We start from the raw sequence: 16,943 nt of genomic DNA, 5'->3' as shown, positions 1-16,943 counted from the left end.
TTTTGTATGTTTGTTTCTTTTTATTGAACTTGCTTGAGAGGCTATTATTGTGTTTATGAAGCAGTTTTTATGGACTTGACGAACACTTGGCAAGTGCCAAACAACACACACACACACACATATATAAAGAGAGAGAGCGAGAGAGTTCAATGCACACAAGTTGTGCAAATGGCGCAAGTTCTTGTTTTAAAAAGTTAAAATCAGCGCACACTTGTTGCCACCTAAATGTGCAATAAAATTCAAATGCGCATAACAATTGTAAATCAATCAAAACAAATTGTGCAGAATGTTACCTGAGCTGCATACTTTTGGCTACGAGTGTGGCGCCAACGAAATTCTGTTTTGGCCTTGGATGGCCCGGCCACTTTGCCAGAATTGAAGAATAAATTTGTTGGATGCTATTGATTTTTAATGCACCGTCTTCTTGGGCAAGCAAGCACTACTTTCAATGTGTGTGTCTGTGTGTGTGTGTGAGTGACAAACAAACAGACGTGTCATCAACACACAGTAACAGATAAAACGAAAGGAAAACTCTTTTTAACTCAAGTTTGCCTTGTGCTCTCTGATAACTTAATGCCATACGCATGCCTTTGCATTTTACTAGCGCGTACAACAAGGCGTATGCGTTATGTTTTCACAGACAGCCAACAACGCAATGCGCCGTTTCGTAAGCGCAAACAGCAGCAGCAGCAGCAGCAGCAGTAAATGCTTGTAAACAAAAATTTATAACTGTCTGTGTGTGTGTGTGTGTGTTTGTTTTTTTCAATAAGTGGCAACGCTGCCGTAGCTCATAAGCTTATAACACTTTACGCTGCTTGTTGACAGCTTTTGACAGCATTAAACGCATTCAAAGTGTATTTCAAATAAAAGTTAATGCAATTAAGTTTATTAAGTATAAACAATGCTTAAGCTTCAATGTGGATTGGCTGAGTTTGTTGTGCATTTTGTTGCTAATTTAGTTGATTTCGAATTCGATATTCTGCAGTGATTTGACTATTTACAAATATAGCAACAAATATTAGATTTAGATAAATTTATGAATTATTAAATCAAAATAAAATCAGTGCCAAATGTGCTGAAATTTTGAATTTTTCAATACCCAACCCAGTCACAATTCTAATTAGAAATCAATTGCAACATTCGAATTCGCATTTTAGCACAAGCTGCTGAATTTACTATTAATAGCAATATTAATTTCAATAATTTGAAATTAAGTTACTATGCACACTATATTCAAAATGTATAGTAAATTGTTAAAAATAAAACTAAATATTTGTAAGCTTTGTTGTAAAAAATGTTTATCAATTGTTTAAAAACTTTGCTATATCATTTTGTAGAATAAACTCAAATAATTTGCACAATATATGAAAAAAGCTGCTGAATTTGCATTAAATATACCTCGTTAGCTGTTGTCTTAATTTTTAAATAAAATATAATTAAATAATAAAATTAATATGTTGTGCTCAAAATTTGTTTACCCAACGAATGAATTTTTGTGCATTTTTGTGGCGCATGCCTCATTAGCTGTTGTCTTAATTTTAATATATTAAATAAAAATAAAATTTGCTTGCAAACTTCTTAAACACGCCTCGTTGACTGTTGTACAGGGCGTATACTTAACTTTTATTTATTAAATAATCAAAAATTTGTAGCGCAAGCGACTGCTGCACATTGAAATTTGCTGGCAAATTTCTTAAACAGTGCGTATACTTAATATATAATCAATTGAAATCTTTTACTTACGATTCGAGTAGACGCTGAGTGGGCGTGTTAGCAATGTTAGCAGCATCAAAGCAACGATCACGGGCATTAGCTGAACAGATGAGCCGCCTTGTTGTGGTTGCTGCTGTGCAGTTTGTTGCTGCTGCTGCTGCTGCTGCTGCTTGAGAACCGCCATATGACGCTTGCTGCGCGGCAAGCAGCGCGGCGGCAGCGGCAGCTTAGGTGAGTTGCCAAATAGCGATAAACGCATATCGATCAAAATTATCGTTAGCTGTATTTAAAAATAAAAAATTATTATTGTAGCAATTATTGTTATTGTTGTTGTTGTTGTTATTTTGATGAGCCAATTGGCAATGTTATTTAAGCTTTAACGTTTTATGACTTTATTTTGTTTTGCTTGCTGGTCGCTTTGGTGTTGTTAACTTATTTAAAAAGTTTCAACTGAATTTTATGACTTTCTCTCTCGCTCTCTCGCTCTGCTGCTTTTTTGTGTGTCTAACTGACTGATGGATTTAAAACTTTGACTGGCTTAACGGTACATTTATCATGGCAGCGCTCATCAATTGTTGCAATCAAGTTGCTGCTGCTGCAATTGGATTAAAATCAATCACATTGTCAGCAATTAGTCTGGCTAACAATTTAATCAGCTACCAATTAACACTTAACTATGTCAAACATTCATTTAGTCTCTCAATTATGATAGACACAGTTGTTTGTTGTGGGCGTGAGCTGGGGACTCTGGGGGTGTGGCAAATTAAAATGCAATTTTGCCCACATACATATTTTGCTGTTTCGTCGACAACTTTTGTGCTCTCAGCGCCAGACTGAAGCTCAGACTCGACTCAGTGCTAAACGAAATACTTTACAAAGTACTTAAATTTGGAAGTAAAAGTTGCTACAGAACTTTCTTGGTTTACTCTCTTCTTCGTGGCTGCGTGCGAATGCAATTTCCATTTTGATATCTAAATTGTGACAGAGATTTCGCGTAACACCCCCCAACCACCCCCCCCCCCCCACCACACCGCAACGCTCATGTCACGCAATAAAAAAACGGACAAATTCAGTGAGTGTGCAACAAATCAGCTCAAACTGTTTTAGTGGGAGGTGGGAGGTGGGGGGTAGTCTAAGTGGCAGCAGGCTTAACAAGAACTTCAAATACATTTTCTTTCTTTTGCTTTCTTGTAACCAAAACGGTGTCTTTACCAAACTTTATCACTGCCGCCGCCGCTGCTGCTGCTGCTGCTGCTGCTGCTGCTGACGATGAAACCAAAAGGAAAACTCAAGCACTGTGAAAATTAAGTCATGTTGAATAATTCTTTGCAACTATTTGAGCAACTTAGCGAGCTGTTTCATGATCATTTAGCTAAACATATTAGATGATTAACAAAATTAAAGTCAACAATTTGACAAGAATGCAAAGCAGCGCACAGAGTATTTAAACAATAACTAACTAAATAAATTGTAGTTTAATCCATTAGATTTTAGATTTTATTCTTTTGCTTTTACTTTTTAAATTTTTTACATATCTTTAAAATTATACTTCCAAAAAAGACTAAACAAATTTATTAAAATATAATAATTATAATAAAATTGAAGTCTAGTTTATAGTGCGTAAATAAATAAATTAGAGCAACTCTGCTGAAATTTTACGCTTTATTATTTAATTTACTTATTGTAGCATTAAAATAAAAAGGTTATGTGAAATTAAATGAAATTAATGCGAATTGAAAAAATGAAATCTAGTAAAAAAACTCTATTATTCCAATGTTTATAATGAATTCATTTTGAGCATTTAAGCAATACTCATAATAAATAAAACAAATTGAAAACTCTTTAAAATTCAAATTTTTAAAGCTAACATTTGTATGAAATATTTAGCAATATTCTGCTATATAGATTTTATATTTGTTAAATGAGTGAAAGCTTGCGCTTGAAATTGAAATTCTCTCAGTGTGTGTGTGTGTTGCAAGGACAATTTTTATTTTGTTGCGGATCGTTTTGGGGCACACACAGTGCAGTAAATCATCAATTAAATATCTAAGTATGTATGGGTATGCAGTGTGTATTTTTTTATGATGCCCATTTAGCAAAAAAGGTCAGCAGTGTGAATTTGTTTATGGGCATAACAAATGCAAAGACGATAAAGATATTGTCGTTGTTGTACACACCTGCGGCCATTTTATGTTATGCGTCAAGATGCCAAAATGTATTTATTTGTCTGACAAACACACACACACAGACATAGAGAGAGAGACAGCGAGAGTTACACACAAAGCTACGTCGGAATAACAGTTGACAGTAACAATAATAATAATAACAACAACAACAACAACAATGAGAACAAGTTAGTTGCAGTCAAATGCTGTGGCTATGGCTCTGGCAGTTGCAACAAGGCAGCCGCACAGGCAGCAGGAAATGCAACACTTTCCGTTTTCCTGTTCCGTTTGCAATTTCTTTTTTATTTTGTGCAACACTAAAAAAAAATAAACAACAAAAAAAATATGTGAGCGACACTCAGGCAGCTCTGGAGATGGTAAAAAAAAATATTCCCAACATCAACACAAATACAAACAAAGCGACGCTCTGCCGGATTTATAATGGCAAAGTAAACAGAGCCGCGACTCTTATTTTTTGGAGCCGCTGTTACTGCTGCTGCTGCTGCCTTTTGTTTAAACTTGGCCGTTTTATATACATTTACCGTTAGCGCTGCTACCCGTTAGTTGGTTACTGCTTGGTTTTGCCTTTACGCGCGCTTTTTACTTTTTGTTTTGAAAACACGCGACGGCACTCAAAAAGTTCTTTGACTAAAACTCGCCAACACTTCGAAGCGAAACACTTTCACACGTTTCTCAAGAGAGTCAAAATAAGAGATGAAGAGAGAGAGAGAGAGAGCTGTGCGCTCAACGCCAGCCGCACAAAGAATGCAGAACGCAAGCCGCTGCTTCAACGGCTTTTATAGCAGCTACAGCTTCAGACTTCGTGCAGGCAGCGCGCGACGTCGCGTCGACGTCGTCGGCAACTGTCGCTTCGGCAAATTGCGAATACGTGTGTATGAAAGCCAGGCTCGCTTAACATATGTGCAAGTGTGTGCGCCTGTGAGTGTGTGTGTGTCTGCCTGCATATTTGCTTTATGAATGTGTTTACCAGCAAACTTTTACACAATGAGAAGACGTTGGTGGGGGGTCGTCGACGTCGTCAGAGCATTGAATTTTGGTTGACTGCTCGCTGCGTGCGAAAGTGCCAACACTCGCATTAATGACAACAATAGCAAGAACAACAGCAATTACAAATAACAGCAATTGTAAAGTCTGCTCAACAGCTCAATTAACTATCTACTATATGGTTGTCTGTCTCTGTCTCTGTCTGTTTGTTGCAACTGTCGCTTATATGCGTAATTACAATCATTCTGGCAATTACAAGCATGCTTAATATTATTTAAACAACAAGCTTCACATGCCAATTGTCAGTCGCCTGCAAAGGTGTGCATGTATGTGTGCATGCATGGGTGTCTGTGTGTGTGTGTGTTGATGTCAGGTAAAGCGCAAAGATGAAAAATGCATTGCAATTATTCATGTACAGACAAAACAAATTTGAACAGTTAAACTGATATACAGCTATGCTATTACAACTATGCTTTACATACATATAGAAGCATTTACTTACACATATGTTTAAATATATATGCAGACGTTGGTTTGTATTTTATTTTATGCACACTTTTAGTTTTATTAAATTACAATTGTTTGCAATTGCAATAGGCTTAACTTTATTTAATTACTCAAGCGCCAAGCATAAGCTGCGCGCATTTACAGTTAATTTTATTTGCACGCTGCTACGTACAGTTGAGCAATTGTATTTGTTTTTATCTTATTTAATTCACTTTCACTTATATGCACAGCGTTAGTTTATTCATTTGCATTGTTTCTAACACTTGAGCATTGCGTATGCACTTCAGTAAAGTTTAATTAATTTAGATCGCGAAAGTATTATTTGCGCGCACCGAAAACAAAACCACAGCCACACAAGTAAATATTCAACTAAACAAAAGTGCGTACAGCCGCCCGCGCTTTTGCTCTCGCTTTCGTTCTCGCTTTGATCTGCGCTCTTCGTTTTCGTTCTGCGCTTGAGTGTGTGGCTGAGCTCTTTTCGTTAGGCACGCGCTCTTTCGTTTGAAACGTTTGAGTGTGCGCTCACTTAACAGCAGCTGATAAGAAAAAAATTGAGGGGGCTCGACATGCGCTCTCTTGGGTGGCGTAGTAGATTTAAAGGCTTTAATTGCTTATGCAGCAGTTGCTCTCTTTTTTTATGCTCTCATTTATTGCTTACTTCAAAGTGACCTGAGTGATATGAACGAACGTTCTTTGACTCAACTGCTTACAGTTATTTGCAAGCTATGGGAAAAAACTCAAGCAGCGCTGCTACGAGCTCTGCGCTTAAGACAGTAATGTCCCTAACAATGCGCACAGTAGTTCAATAGTGGAAATTTGACAGCAACGCAAAATATGAACAGCGAAAGTTAATGTTAGTTAAATAGCGCTTAATAAATAAACAAAAGTGCATAAACTAGTAACGCTAATTTTGTATAGAATATTTCAAATGAGCTAAACCAAACGGAAATTGCAATTCATTGGAAGCTATAATTAAAATTGTTAGACAAATGTACAAACTAATTTCGCATGCTTTGGCAATTGCAAAATTCTTTGCATAACAAATACAACAACAGTTATGTCGAAAAATGTGCGCACACATGTACAGAGCATTATTTGCATTTGTAAAAAGTAAAGTGAACATGAATATTTTTGTCTGCTGGCGCCATAATTAATATTGAAGAATTTATTATTTAATTAATTTTTGTTACTTGCCACAAAAGAGAGAATTTTAATTAATGTAGGCTGTGGGCGATAAATATACAATATACAGTATGTAACGGCAATAAATCAACAGCAGAGCAAAAATCGATGAGCGATCAACTTAGCGCGCAATTAGTTTTTGGCGAGGCAACTGTACTCATTACGGCCGCATATTAGCCTAAATAGTGAAAAAGTTGCAACCACAGAACAGCGACAGCAAAATGTCTGCCAGCCGCTCATCCATCAATTTATTTAAACCAATTTTCACACACACACACACACACAGACAAACGAACTAAATACGTAGATTGATCTGTGTTTATGTTAATACGCAATGTGTGTGTGTGTGTGTGTGTCACTAGTGGCAAAGTGGCATGCAACATGCCGTCCCTGGTGACCTCCATACGCGCCACGATTATCTATGTAGCCATCCATGCTATGTTTGCGCTTGAAAAACTCGCGTGTTTTGCATGACGCGCAAAGTTTGTTGCACGTTGCACGTTGCTGTTGCTGCCACAAATATGTTGCTGCCAGTGCCAGTGTTGCGTTAACAATTGTTTTGACCATTTACCCAGCCAGCTGCTGACGTTTGCTCTTGCCGCTCAAGTCGTAAAATAAGTTTGAGTTTGCTATAAAGTTACACAGTTGCAGTCACTTACAGTCGCTTAAAACTGAAGCTGAGTGGCTGGGCGTACGGGTGGGTGGGTTGCTTGGTTGCTTGCCTCGCCTTGAGGTTAAAGTGCACGGAGCGAAGCCGAGTCGCATTTCACTTTCACAACCTGACAACTGACAGTCCCAAGTAGATAAAGATAAAGAATTCATGAAATACATCAGGCGACAAAACTGATGGAAGATGATGCCAGTTTTGTAACAGTTGCGCCACTAACTATGCAACAATTTGTAGACAGCACAAAATACCGCAAGCCAAGGAACAGGCGAACAGCAAACGGCAACGAAAAATTTATGTGCGACTTTTGTGGGTGTGAACTTTTTCGCTTACGCGCGCGCGTTCCCTGGGGCGCACTCATTGGATTTTTATGAAAATTCACCTGAGAGATATGAAGAGCATAAAGTTTTTTTTGTTAAAAATGATTTGCTAAAAGTTACAGTTAAGCAAAAAGTGTGTGAGAAATGCGTGCCAAGGGCTAAGCCTTCATTAAAATGCAATAAATTGACGCAAATTGTTATAGATATATATAGTATATAACAGTTAGTTAAGCTAACCGTGCCACGCAGCTAAGCAAGCAAAACTACTGGCAACGAATACGCTGCGGGCTGTCAATCGAAGTTAGCAACGGAATATGAGCACGAGCTGCGAACACGGCTACGTTTACGTTTACGTTTACGTTTACGTTTACGTTTACGGATACGGTAGTAGCCTTAATGTACGTTGAGGCGACGAATCAAATCAATTGCAAGGCCAAACTGTGCCAGCAAATCTAATAGAAAGTTCAAGCCAACAACAATAACAACAACAATATTGTGCGTACCGCTCCGCACCGCAACGCTTACCACAAAAACTAGAAAATTCCATTGACTGGTTGCCAGTAACGTTGGTTAGCTGCTCACTTGATTGCTTAGTTTTGTTCGCTCTCTCGCTCGCTCGCTCTCTCACTTGCTGCTGTGTGTGCGTCCAATGGCATCCACATCCATAGCTAGGGACCCAGCGCCTGCAGGCAAAACAGTTTAACATTTTTGTTGCTAACTTTTTAATTAAAGCTGCTGTCCAGCTGAGCACTTTGCAATAAAAATATAAAAATAAAAGTACAGCAGCAACAGCAACACGATTTGACTTTAAAATTTGTGTTTTTATTATGCATATGAAATTATTTATTGAGTTGCATTGCAAATGCAATTTGATGTGATTCTTGATATGCATGTTTATTATCTCACTCAAAAAATAACTGTTTGTTGGTGTGTGAGAGCGAAAAAGAATACGCTGTAGCCTAGCTCTTAGTTAGCTCGCTCTTATGATCGTAGCGGTAAATGTTAAGAGCATAAGCCTAGGCGAAAAAAATACGCTGTAGCCTAGCTCTTAGTTAGCTCGCTCTTATGATCGTAGCGGTAAATGTTAAGAGCATAAGCCTAGGCGTTCTCGCTCTTACGCGCTCTTTGCCTGCAGCATGTTATTGTTGCTGTAACTTTTCGTTTCGCTGTTTTTTTTTTTTTGTTTCATCGCTGCACACGCTTTACATATGCATGTGTGTGTGTTTATTTTTGCATGCGTGTGCTTTTGTGCGTTTGCATTGGCCACACAACTAATTGGATTCAGCCAAGCTGGAAATTGTCTGGCATATTAATGTTGACTTTAACGCTTGTGTTTGTCCATTGTACATTTAATTGTAAATCACATATACATATCTCTCAATTTTCGTTGCCAGAAAGTATCGCTTATCGATTTCAACAATGCAATCGATGCCAAATTGCCATAAAGCTTTTCGCTCGCCGCACAAATGGCAAATGGTAAATGGTAAATGGGAAATGGGAAAAATGTCACTGCGAGCGACGTCTCTCTCTCTGCTGGGTTGACATTGAAATGTTTGATTTTCACATGAATAAATGACGCTCAAATTGCTGAGCTCTGCACACAGCAGCAACAAAATTGCTATATAGCCATTTCAAAGTCAGCTGAATTAGTGATACGTATGCGACATTAAAAATAAAAAGCACAAAGACAATAGTGCTAAAGTTTTTGGCATTGGATTTAAGTTAAAAATTATAGCAACTATGTTTATAAGTCAACTTAAATGCACTTAGTTAACATAATAAGTAACTGGCTGCCATTTAATGAGGTGATTAGATTGCAAGGAGCTTGCTCTAGGTACAGTTGGCCCCATTAACATTAATGAGCAACAAAACGCATAGAAGCAGCAACTACTGGCAACCATTTTGTTTTGTGCTCTTGTACACTTGTTGTGCACAACTTAAAGTTTTCCTCTAAATGCTTTTGTAGCTATTGTCGTTGCCTTGTTTTGTTTCTTAAACAATGCAAATGCAAAAGGGAAATTGAATGTTTTCCACCAAGGGAAACTGCTGGGCGGCGTTTATGTCATAAACTTTCTGACTTTAGAGCATCTTGTGGGCAAAATTGTTGCAAAATGCGCAGCAAAAGTAAAACAAATAATAAAAAAAAAAACACACACACACACTTTAAAACGTTTGTGTGAATTGCAACGCATTTGGGGCTGACCCAAGCCGACGGAGCGACCGACCGACCGACCGAGCGAGCGACCAGCCATTGGCTTCATCAAAACATTTCGCAACGTCGCTTCATTTTAATGGCAGGCGAGTCGTCAAGCCTGGGCCGTGCCCCATGCCCCATGCCCCATTCCAAATTTATGCACACAGTATGCCAGGCAATGACGCTAGCAACGACGGACAAGCCCCAAACCAAAGTACAGGTCCTTTTGTTGCTTAATTGGCGCGCTGGCCGTTGGAGTCCATACACTGAGCAAAACCAGCTGGCAGTTTGTTAAACCCGAGTCGACAAGTGCTCAGCCAGAGTTAAGTACAAGATTTTTGCTCACCGTGTGCACATTCGCTCACGTCCGTCCACATGCCATTTGCATTTCGACATTTGCCATTGTCCTGCGCCAGGCGCCAAGCGCCAACGTCATCATCATCATCATCATTGTTGTTCTTCTGCTTGTACTTGTTCTCGCTTCTCGTGGGCGTGGGCGTGGGCGGCTGTTGCTACGTGTGTGCCATATAACTTTGGCAACGGCGCACTAACCAAGCCCATTGTGCAGCCAACACTGGGCACAGTCAAATAAGTAATCGCAATCACAACAACAGCAGCAGCAGCAGCAGCAGCAGCAACAACAACAACAGCAGCAGCAGCAGGCGTCAGCAATGACAGCAACAAAACAATGTGGGAAATGTGCAACGTGAGGCGTTGCCGCTGACGCCGGCACGTTGCTGCGGCAACTGCGGCGGCTGCTGCTTGCGAAGTCCTGAGACGTCAACGTTTAAGCGCACTTATCAAAAAATTGTGCTGACAAAAAATATTTTCGCAATTAAATATGAAAATTTAATAATCAGCCTGCCAGCTCTATGATTGAATACTGAATAAATTAAATAGTTTGTAAGCCAAAACTTAGCATCAGTCGAGAAACATGAGGCATTTTTTCGATTTTCCAACTGAAGGATGGGAGAATTTCAAAAAAATACAACTTAAGCATAGACTAGAAGCTTAGAAGCATATACATGCAAAATTTGGAAGCTCTAGCTCTTATAGTCACTGAGTTCTTGCTGCTCATACAGACAGTTAGACGAATAGACGCACTGTCGACGCACGGCTATTTGTTTATAAAAGTGTACGACTGTTTCTTATATTTTATAAAATTTTCAAAGCTTATAGTTTTTCAGTTTAATTTTCTATGTGCGCTTTTTTTTGCAGTGTAGCTGAGCAGTAATAGCCATTGCTGGGGCGGTCATTGCATTTATGTCACATGGCTGACTTAATTCATTCATTTAGACGACGCTGACAATTGAAGGTGTCGCTCCCTCTGTCATTTCGTTATTGCCAACGACGCAGTGCAGCAGTTGCAACAACAACAACAACAACAACAACAAGAACAAGAGTTAGCAACTGTGTGAGTGCAACTCGCAGCAAACAGCGCTAAGGCTACAACAGTCAGTCAGCCAATGGAGAGCCATTATGGCACCGACATTGTCAATGACTGGCACTGGGCGAATTATTATTGCCTGGCGCAGGCAGTTGGACGCCAACAAGCATCCACTACTACTCATTCTTCTGTATCATCATCATCATCTGCTCCACCACCACCTCCCACTGTCGTACATTGTTAGCACCTATGCAATCTATTGTAAGCCGTGGCAGCAAATGCAAATGCTTTACACCCACGCACACACACATATGCATGCACTTATGTGTGCATGTGTGTGTGTGTGCGTGGGTGTTTGCATGACATGTGTGTCATCTTGTTGTGACATTCCGCGCAGGTAAAGTGAAAATGAAATAGGAATAGGCAATGAGGCATGGTTTAGCTAGCTAGCATGACCTACTAACATTTGTTATCTACTCAATTTGCAGCTCATATTGTTTATGGCATAATGCATTTCAGCTAATTGTACATTTTAATTAAGCCAATGGCTATTAGTTAGCTTAATAAATTACACATTGCATGTGTCGCTATTAATAAAGGCATAAATTTTAAATTTAAACCGTCAAATCGATCAGACCGACAACACTTATCAATCGACAGCATGCTATGTATATCGATAGTCTTAACTTATTAATACAATGTCTTCAAAAAGATTTAGCAATAGCTTTTAGCTTTTCAAATGCCATTTTTCTTTTAAACTAAACAGCTCCAAGCCATAGCTATATTTTTGATTTAAAATACTAAACTTATTAGCTAAGCTGAGCAAAATTTAAATGCCAACCGTCAAATTGATCGCACTGGCAACTCTATAGTGTTGTTTGGGCGCAAGCGCAACAGCGTTGCCACTTAATCACTTCAAATTTGACTTTTGCGCTAACGAACGTCGTGTAAAACGCAAAAAAGTAAGAAAATCGACGCAGCAACAGTTTGCACTTGCATCAAATACATTTAAACTATATAAATCAATAAACTATTGAGCGAACATGCTACAAACTGCTGAAATAGCAACAATGCGCAATAGCGCTGCAGCCGTCGCAGCCTTGGCAAACAACAAAGGACAACAAAACGAAAAGAAGCAACAAGTGCCGCCACCGCCGCCGCCGCAGCAACAAGTGGGAGCAAAATTAACAAACATCATGGCACACTTGCAAACAGACTATGCCAATTATAAATATACCGTATATCGTTGTGCAAGTAAATTTGTAGCATTGCAAAAACTATTTCACAGTAAGTAGCCGTAAATTTATAGTATTAACAGTTATAACACTTACCCTGCATACATGTACAGCTAGCAAAATGCACTATAAACTAGTGCTGGCCATATTGGAACGCCATGGCATGCCGCATAGCAGTGGAAATTGTAATCTGAATCTGATGGTGCCGCCATTCCAGTTAACCTCACTGCTGCATGATATATATTTCGCCTGCGAGAAGCTGGGACACTTTAGCAAGAACTCCAGCTATCAGCTGGAAACAGCAACAACGCTGCTGGCCAATTTCTTTTGGAATGTATTTGATCCGTAAGCATTAAAGCTAAACCATTTACATGTTATACTTACATTTGTTTTGCAGCCAACGCCGTCATTCCATTTCCTTACTAGAGATACGCGTTACGTTTCTGTTGCTCTGCAAGCTTTACAGCAGCGAGCTGATGGTGAGCGACTTTTATAATCTGCTGGTCGATGCCAAATCCCAGTGCGTCTCACGTTATGCCTTTGAGCAACTGTTGCACACGCTAAGCAAGCTGCTTAGCTTCCTAGGCGAGAGCAAAGCCTATGGTGTGCATAATGTACAGGTGATGATGGAGCAATGCTTTGCACGCTGTCATCATGGCAGCGCCGGCCTCAACGAGCAACAGTTCCATCAGCTGTGGACGCAAACGCAAACACGTTTTCTTATCTATGCCAATCTGTTGGCGCTGATCAAACGCATTGAGGATACAGAGCATTTGATACATAGCAATCAGTGTGCTGGCTGCCGCATGGAGCACATCATTGGCATACGCTTCAAGTGTCAGCTGTGTCGCGATGTTTCACTGTGCCTGCCCTGCTTTGCCGCTGCGGTGCCCGTCAGTGGCAAGCATGAGCCTACACATCGCATGTGCGAGGTATTTGTCGAGGATCTGCCAGTGCCCAAGCGCTGGACACACTATTTGGCGCGTCTCTGCGGCTGGTGGGCGTATGCGCAGAAGACTCAGCGCGCCGAAGCCGAAGAGGAGGAGCGTCGTGGCTTTTGCAATGCACAGGAGAGCAGCACAGCTGTGGGTCAAAGCAATAATGTCACTGAACTGGCTGCCATACCAGCCGAAACGCGCAGCATACGCAATAATTCAACGCTGCGACTCAAGACGCCACAGCAGGCAACAAAAGTGTTGCAACAACAGCAGCAGCAGGAGTTATGTAAGTAGCTGCTGCAGCTCGCTTGATGCGATCTCTAACATGCTCTCGCTTTCTCAGGTTCATTAACAGGCGTCGCTAGCAACGCCTCAGAGCGGCTGCAGTCCATTATAGATCGTCTGCTGCAACAAAATGCGTAAGCTTCAGCTCTTAGCCATAACTCAAGCCCTTAAATTAATACCTTCCATTACAGCAAGCTGGAAACACAGCTGCAATTGTTGTCTACAACATCAAGCGCACAAATCTCCGAGTTCTTGAGCGCGCATCAGCGCTTCCTCTTGCAAATTATTGAAGATATGCGTCAGCTATCGGTAAAGCTTTATATAATTATAAACAACATGCTTATATATTCATAACTTACATTCTTGCAGCGCGCTTCCACATCGTTGCCCTTGGGCAGCTCCACTTTTCTGAATGCCAGCACACCACAGCGCCTGGCCACGCCCACTGCGCAGCTGGCCTATGATATGTATGCACCTGTGGGCGCCAATCTAACACATTCGAGTGCGTAATAGCAACAAAATTGCATAGCAAACTTATATATAACTTTTTGTATACACAGTTAATGGCGCTGAGCTGAATCGTAGTTATTTGGAGGCCAACAAATCGGATTATTCGCTAAGCGACATAAGCCTTTGGTTTGATCAGCGTCGCTCCAGCTTGCTGCAAGCGCAAACGCCGTTGCAAACGCAACCGTCATCCTTGCCGCTTGCTGCGCTGCTGGAGCAGTCCATGCAAGTGGAAATGCGCGATACGGAAATGGTTAACTTCAAACTGCTGCTGCATAAGGTTAAGGAAATTGTTGAAGACTCGTATAGCGACAATGCCGAACTATCGGCAGCCACGCAGCATTTGGAAAACGTGCTCGACAACATTATCAAAAGCGAGGAGCAGCAACGCCGCAGTGTTGGCAGCAACCGAACCTCGCAGCACTAAAAACAGAAAACAATAACAATGACAATGCTTTAACAATATAAATAATTTTACGTACGTACGTTTGTGCAACTGAATACTCCGTCCTATGTTGACATATATAATGCTAAGTATATACCTGACTAGGATGCATGATAAACAGCAAATTTGTATACATGCAAACATATTAATTTTTTTTTTGTTTAACAATAAACATGCATGCTAACTAAACTAAATACTAAAATTGTTTTTTACATTTTATGCTAATTGTGATGTTTGTTTATTGCAGCTATAAGCAGATCGCTGGCTAGCTCCAGTTCTTGGCAATTGTGCGCCTGCTGAGACTTGGCCAACAATTCCGCACGCAGCGCAGACTCCAGCAACAAAGCTGCATTTGCCGGTGAGCTCAGCTGGGGCTGCTCTTGCAGCTGCAACAAGCTTAAATTGCAGCGCAGTTGCAGCAATTCGCGTAGACAGCGTCGGAGCAACAAACACAACTGCAGCTCATTGGGCGCATAGAATTCCCACTGCTCTGCCGGATCTGTGTGCAGCAATAGCAAGAGCGACTGTTTATGATAAAAGAGCTGCTGACTGGTCGGGCGTACGCTCTCGCTTTCGCTGCTGCAAGTGCTGTTGCCAAATTGAAACTCACGCTCCAGGCAAGTGTCATCGAGCGGCTGCAGCGCTAAAATAAAATATAAAAGTGAGACAAGCGGACAGTAAAGTATTTCAGTGCTTACATTGCTTGCTCTCGCGCTGCTGCTGCTGCTCATGCTGCTCCAGCTGTTGCAGCTGCGGCACAGCGCTGCACTCAAAGCCCCACTTGGCCAATAGCTGCTCAAACAGCGACTGCTGCTCCGTTGACTCAAACTGCAAGCGCAGCACGCAATGCGCTGAGGCATGTGTAATGGCCAGAAAGTCCTGATGCAATGTCTGCGCTGCAAAGCTGGGCACATGCTGCTCCTGTGATGCCAGCAGTTGCTCAATATTAATGCTGGCCAATTGCAGCTGCAGCTGACGCGTGCACTGTGCATCGCGTAGCTCGTACAGAGCGAAAAGCTGCAACTGCGCGCAGTCCAGCAGCGCGTGCAGCGGCAGACGCAGCAGCAGCACAGCGCTGCGTTCGGGTGGCAATTTCATAGCACAGCTGAGTTTGCGCCAGTTGAGGCTGCTGCTGCGCTGTTGCTGACAGGCCCAGAACTGTGCCAGCTCTGCATAATCCTCTGGCGGCTGACCAGACGCCTGCAATGGCAGCTCATACAAGCAATGTGTATAGTTGAGGCCACCATCCACGCCATTGGGCAGCTGTAGCAGTGGCCTTATGTCATGCAACATGGTGAGTCGACTGCTGCCGGCGCTGTTGCAGAGAACAGTGCCCAGTATTAAAGCTTCGCCGCATATGCGCGTCCATACATCGCCATAGCGGCGCAACAGCTGCTTCTCCTCCAGCAGCAGCGAGCGCTTGGCTGGCGCATCGTATGCCTGCAGCTGCTGCACGCGCACAAAATCCTGTTGCGTTTGCGCGCGTTGTACGTGCAACTCGGCGCGTGCGCTATGCACACGCTGCATTAAACGCTTGAAGCCCACTTGGCTGCCCGTCGTGGGCGCTGGCACGACGGCGCTGTCTGCAGTTTGGAAATTCGTGCGTTGTCGCTGACCATTGCTGAAGCTCAGCTCTACATAGGCCTGATATTTGATTGGGCCTCTAACCAGTCTATAGTCCGCCAGCTGCTCATGCTCGGCAATCAGCGTAAACTGTGCTGCCTGCTCCTTGGGACGACGTAACACCAGCAATGTTTGCCAGCAGCGCAGTAGCACATAGATATGCTCACCCAGCCATATGTATTTGCCTATGCTCAGCGGCAGCTCTGTATCATGCAACATGCTGCAATTTGTGGCATCAGTGCTGGTGTCAGCCACATCGCCGCGCATAAGAAAGCTGCTGACTGGACCATTATACTGCTGCAGCTCATCGGCATATCTCTGTAGTGCCGTCTGGCTCAAGTCCAAATGATGTACAAGCTGCTTTTGGCGAAACTCGTAGAATTTCAGATTGCGCGCCAGCACCAGGCTGGATTTATTCCTCTTCACATGCAACTGACTGCAAAAGGCAACTTGGCTGCGCTCTTGAAGGAATTCCGGCACATCCTCCTCAATGCTGGCTAGCATAGTACGCGTAAGTATAAATGTAAGCAAATTAATTATTTTCTTATATCAAAACAAAGTGCCGCTCAAAGCGCACTTATCGAAGTATCGATATCGATCTAGATCTTAAGCGACAGTTTAGCACACTTGACTATGTCGCTGCCCAACACTACTGCTTGCATATTTGAATTTAACAGTCCATCTTATATGAAAATTGCACAGGGCGCATATATTGATAAATCAATTTGCTTAAGCATAGTTACAATAGTAGGAACAGTCAATTATAGTTA

The 16,943-nt window shown here is 41.6% G+C and overlaps 3 protein-coding genes across 3 annotated transcripts in view; 1 reads left to right on the top strand and 2 right to left on the bottom strand.

The window, feature by feature from the left end:
* Window positions 1-4,623, bottom strand: part of LOC108605577 (tyramine beta-hydroxylase) — a 29,222-nt gene extending 24,599 nt beyond the window's left edge. Inside the window, exons 1-2 of the mRNA XM_017995347.2 lie at window positions 4,421-4,623; window positions 1,744-1,993 (exon numbers count right to left, since the gene is read on the bottom strand). Of these exons, the coding sequence (XP_017850836.1) occupies window positions 1,744-1,972 (229 nt within the window). The 5' untranslated portion in view covers window positions 1,973-1,993; window positions 4,421-4,623. The remainder of the gene's footprint in view (window positions 1-1,743; window positions 1,994-4,420) is intronic.
* A 7,495-nt stretch (window positions 4,624-12,118) lies between these two features.
* Window positions 12,119-14,682, top strand: LOC108605884 (dystrotelin). Its single transcript, XM_017995696.1, has 7 exons — window positions 12,119-12,427; window positions 12,489-12,720; window positions 12,773-13,599; window positions 13,657-13,732; window positions 13,790-13,907; window positions 13,968-14,100; window positions 14,159-14,682. Exons 1-7 carry the CDS (start codon window positions 12,184-12,186, stop codon window positions 14,530-14,532), a joined length of 2,004 nt encoding a protein of 667 aa, XP_017851185.1. The 5' UTR covers window positions 12,119-12,183; the 3' UTR covers window positions 14,533-14,682.
* An 89-nt stretch (window positions 14,683-14,771) lies between these two features.
* On the bottom strand, window positions 14,772-16,677 carry LOC108605084. The gene is made up of 2 exons (XM_017994651.1): window positions 15,249-16,677; window positions 14,772-15,193 (listed from the first exon to the last, which is right to left on the bottom strand). The coding sequence occupies exons 1-2, from the start codon at window positions 16,675-16,677 to the stop codon at window positions 14,772-14,774; spliced, it is 1,851 nt and encodes a 616-aa protein (XP_017850140.1).
* Window positions 16,678-16,943: the final 266 nt, after the last annotated feature.

The sequence above is a fragment of the Drosophila busckii genome, chromosome X, assembly GCF_011750605.1.
Source record: "Drosophila busckii strain San Diego stock center, stock number 13000-0081.31 chromosome X, ASM1175060v1, whole genome shotgun sequence".
NCBI lineage: Eukaryota > Metazoa > Arthropoda > Insecta > Diptera > Drosophilidae > Drosophila > Drosophila busckii.
The sequence above is the reverse complement of the archived record's forward strand: the minus strand, read 5'-3'. Positions and strand labels throughout refer to the sequence as shown.

Coding starts and splice junctions, on each gene's coding strand:
- LOC108605884 (XM_017995696.1), top strand. CDS start 12,184: ATGCTACAAACTGCTGAAATAGCAACAATGCGCAATAGCGCTGCAGCC. Junction 12,428..12,488: donor ATTGCAAAAACTATTTCACA/GTAAGTAGCCGT, acceptor ATACATGTACAG/CTAGCAAAATGCACTATAAA. Junction 13,600..13,656: donor ACAGCAGCAGCAGGAGTTAT/GTAAGTAGCTGC, acceptor TCGCTTTCTCAG/GTTCATTAACAGGCGTCGCT.
- LOC108605084 (XM_017994651.1), bottom strand. CDS start 16,677: ATGCTAGCCAGCATTGAGGAGGATGTGCCGGAATTCCTTCAAGAGCGC. Junction 15,194..15,248: donor GCAGCGCGAGAGCAAGCAAT/GTAAGCACTGAA, acceptor ATTTTATTTTAG/CGCTGCAGCCGCTCGATGAC.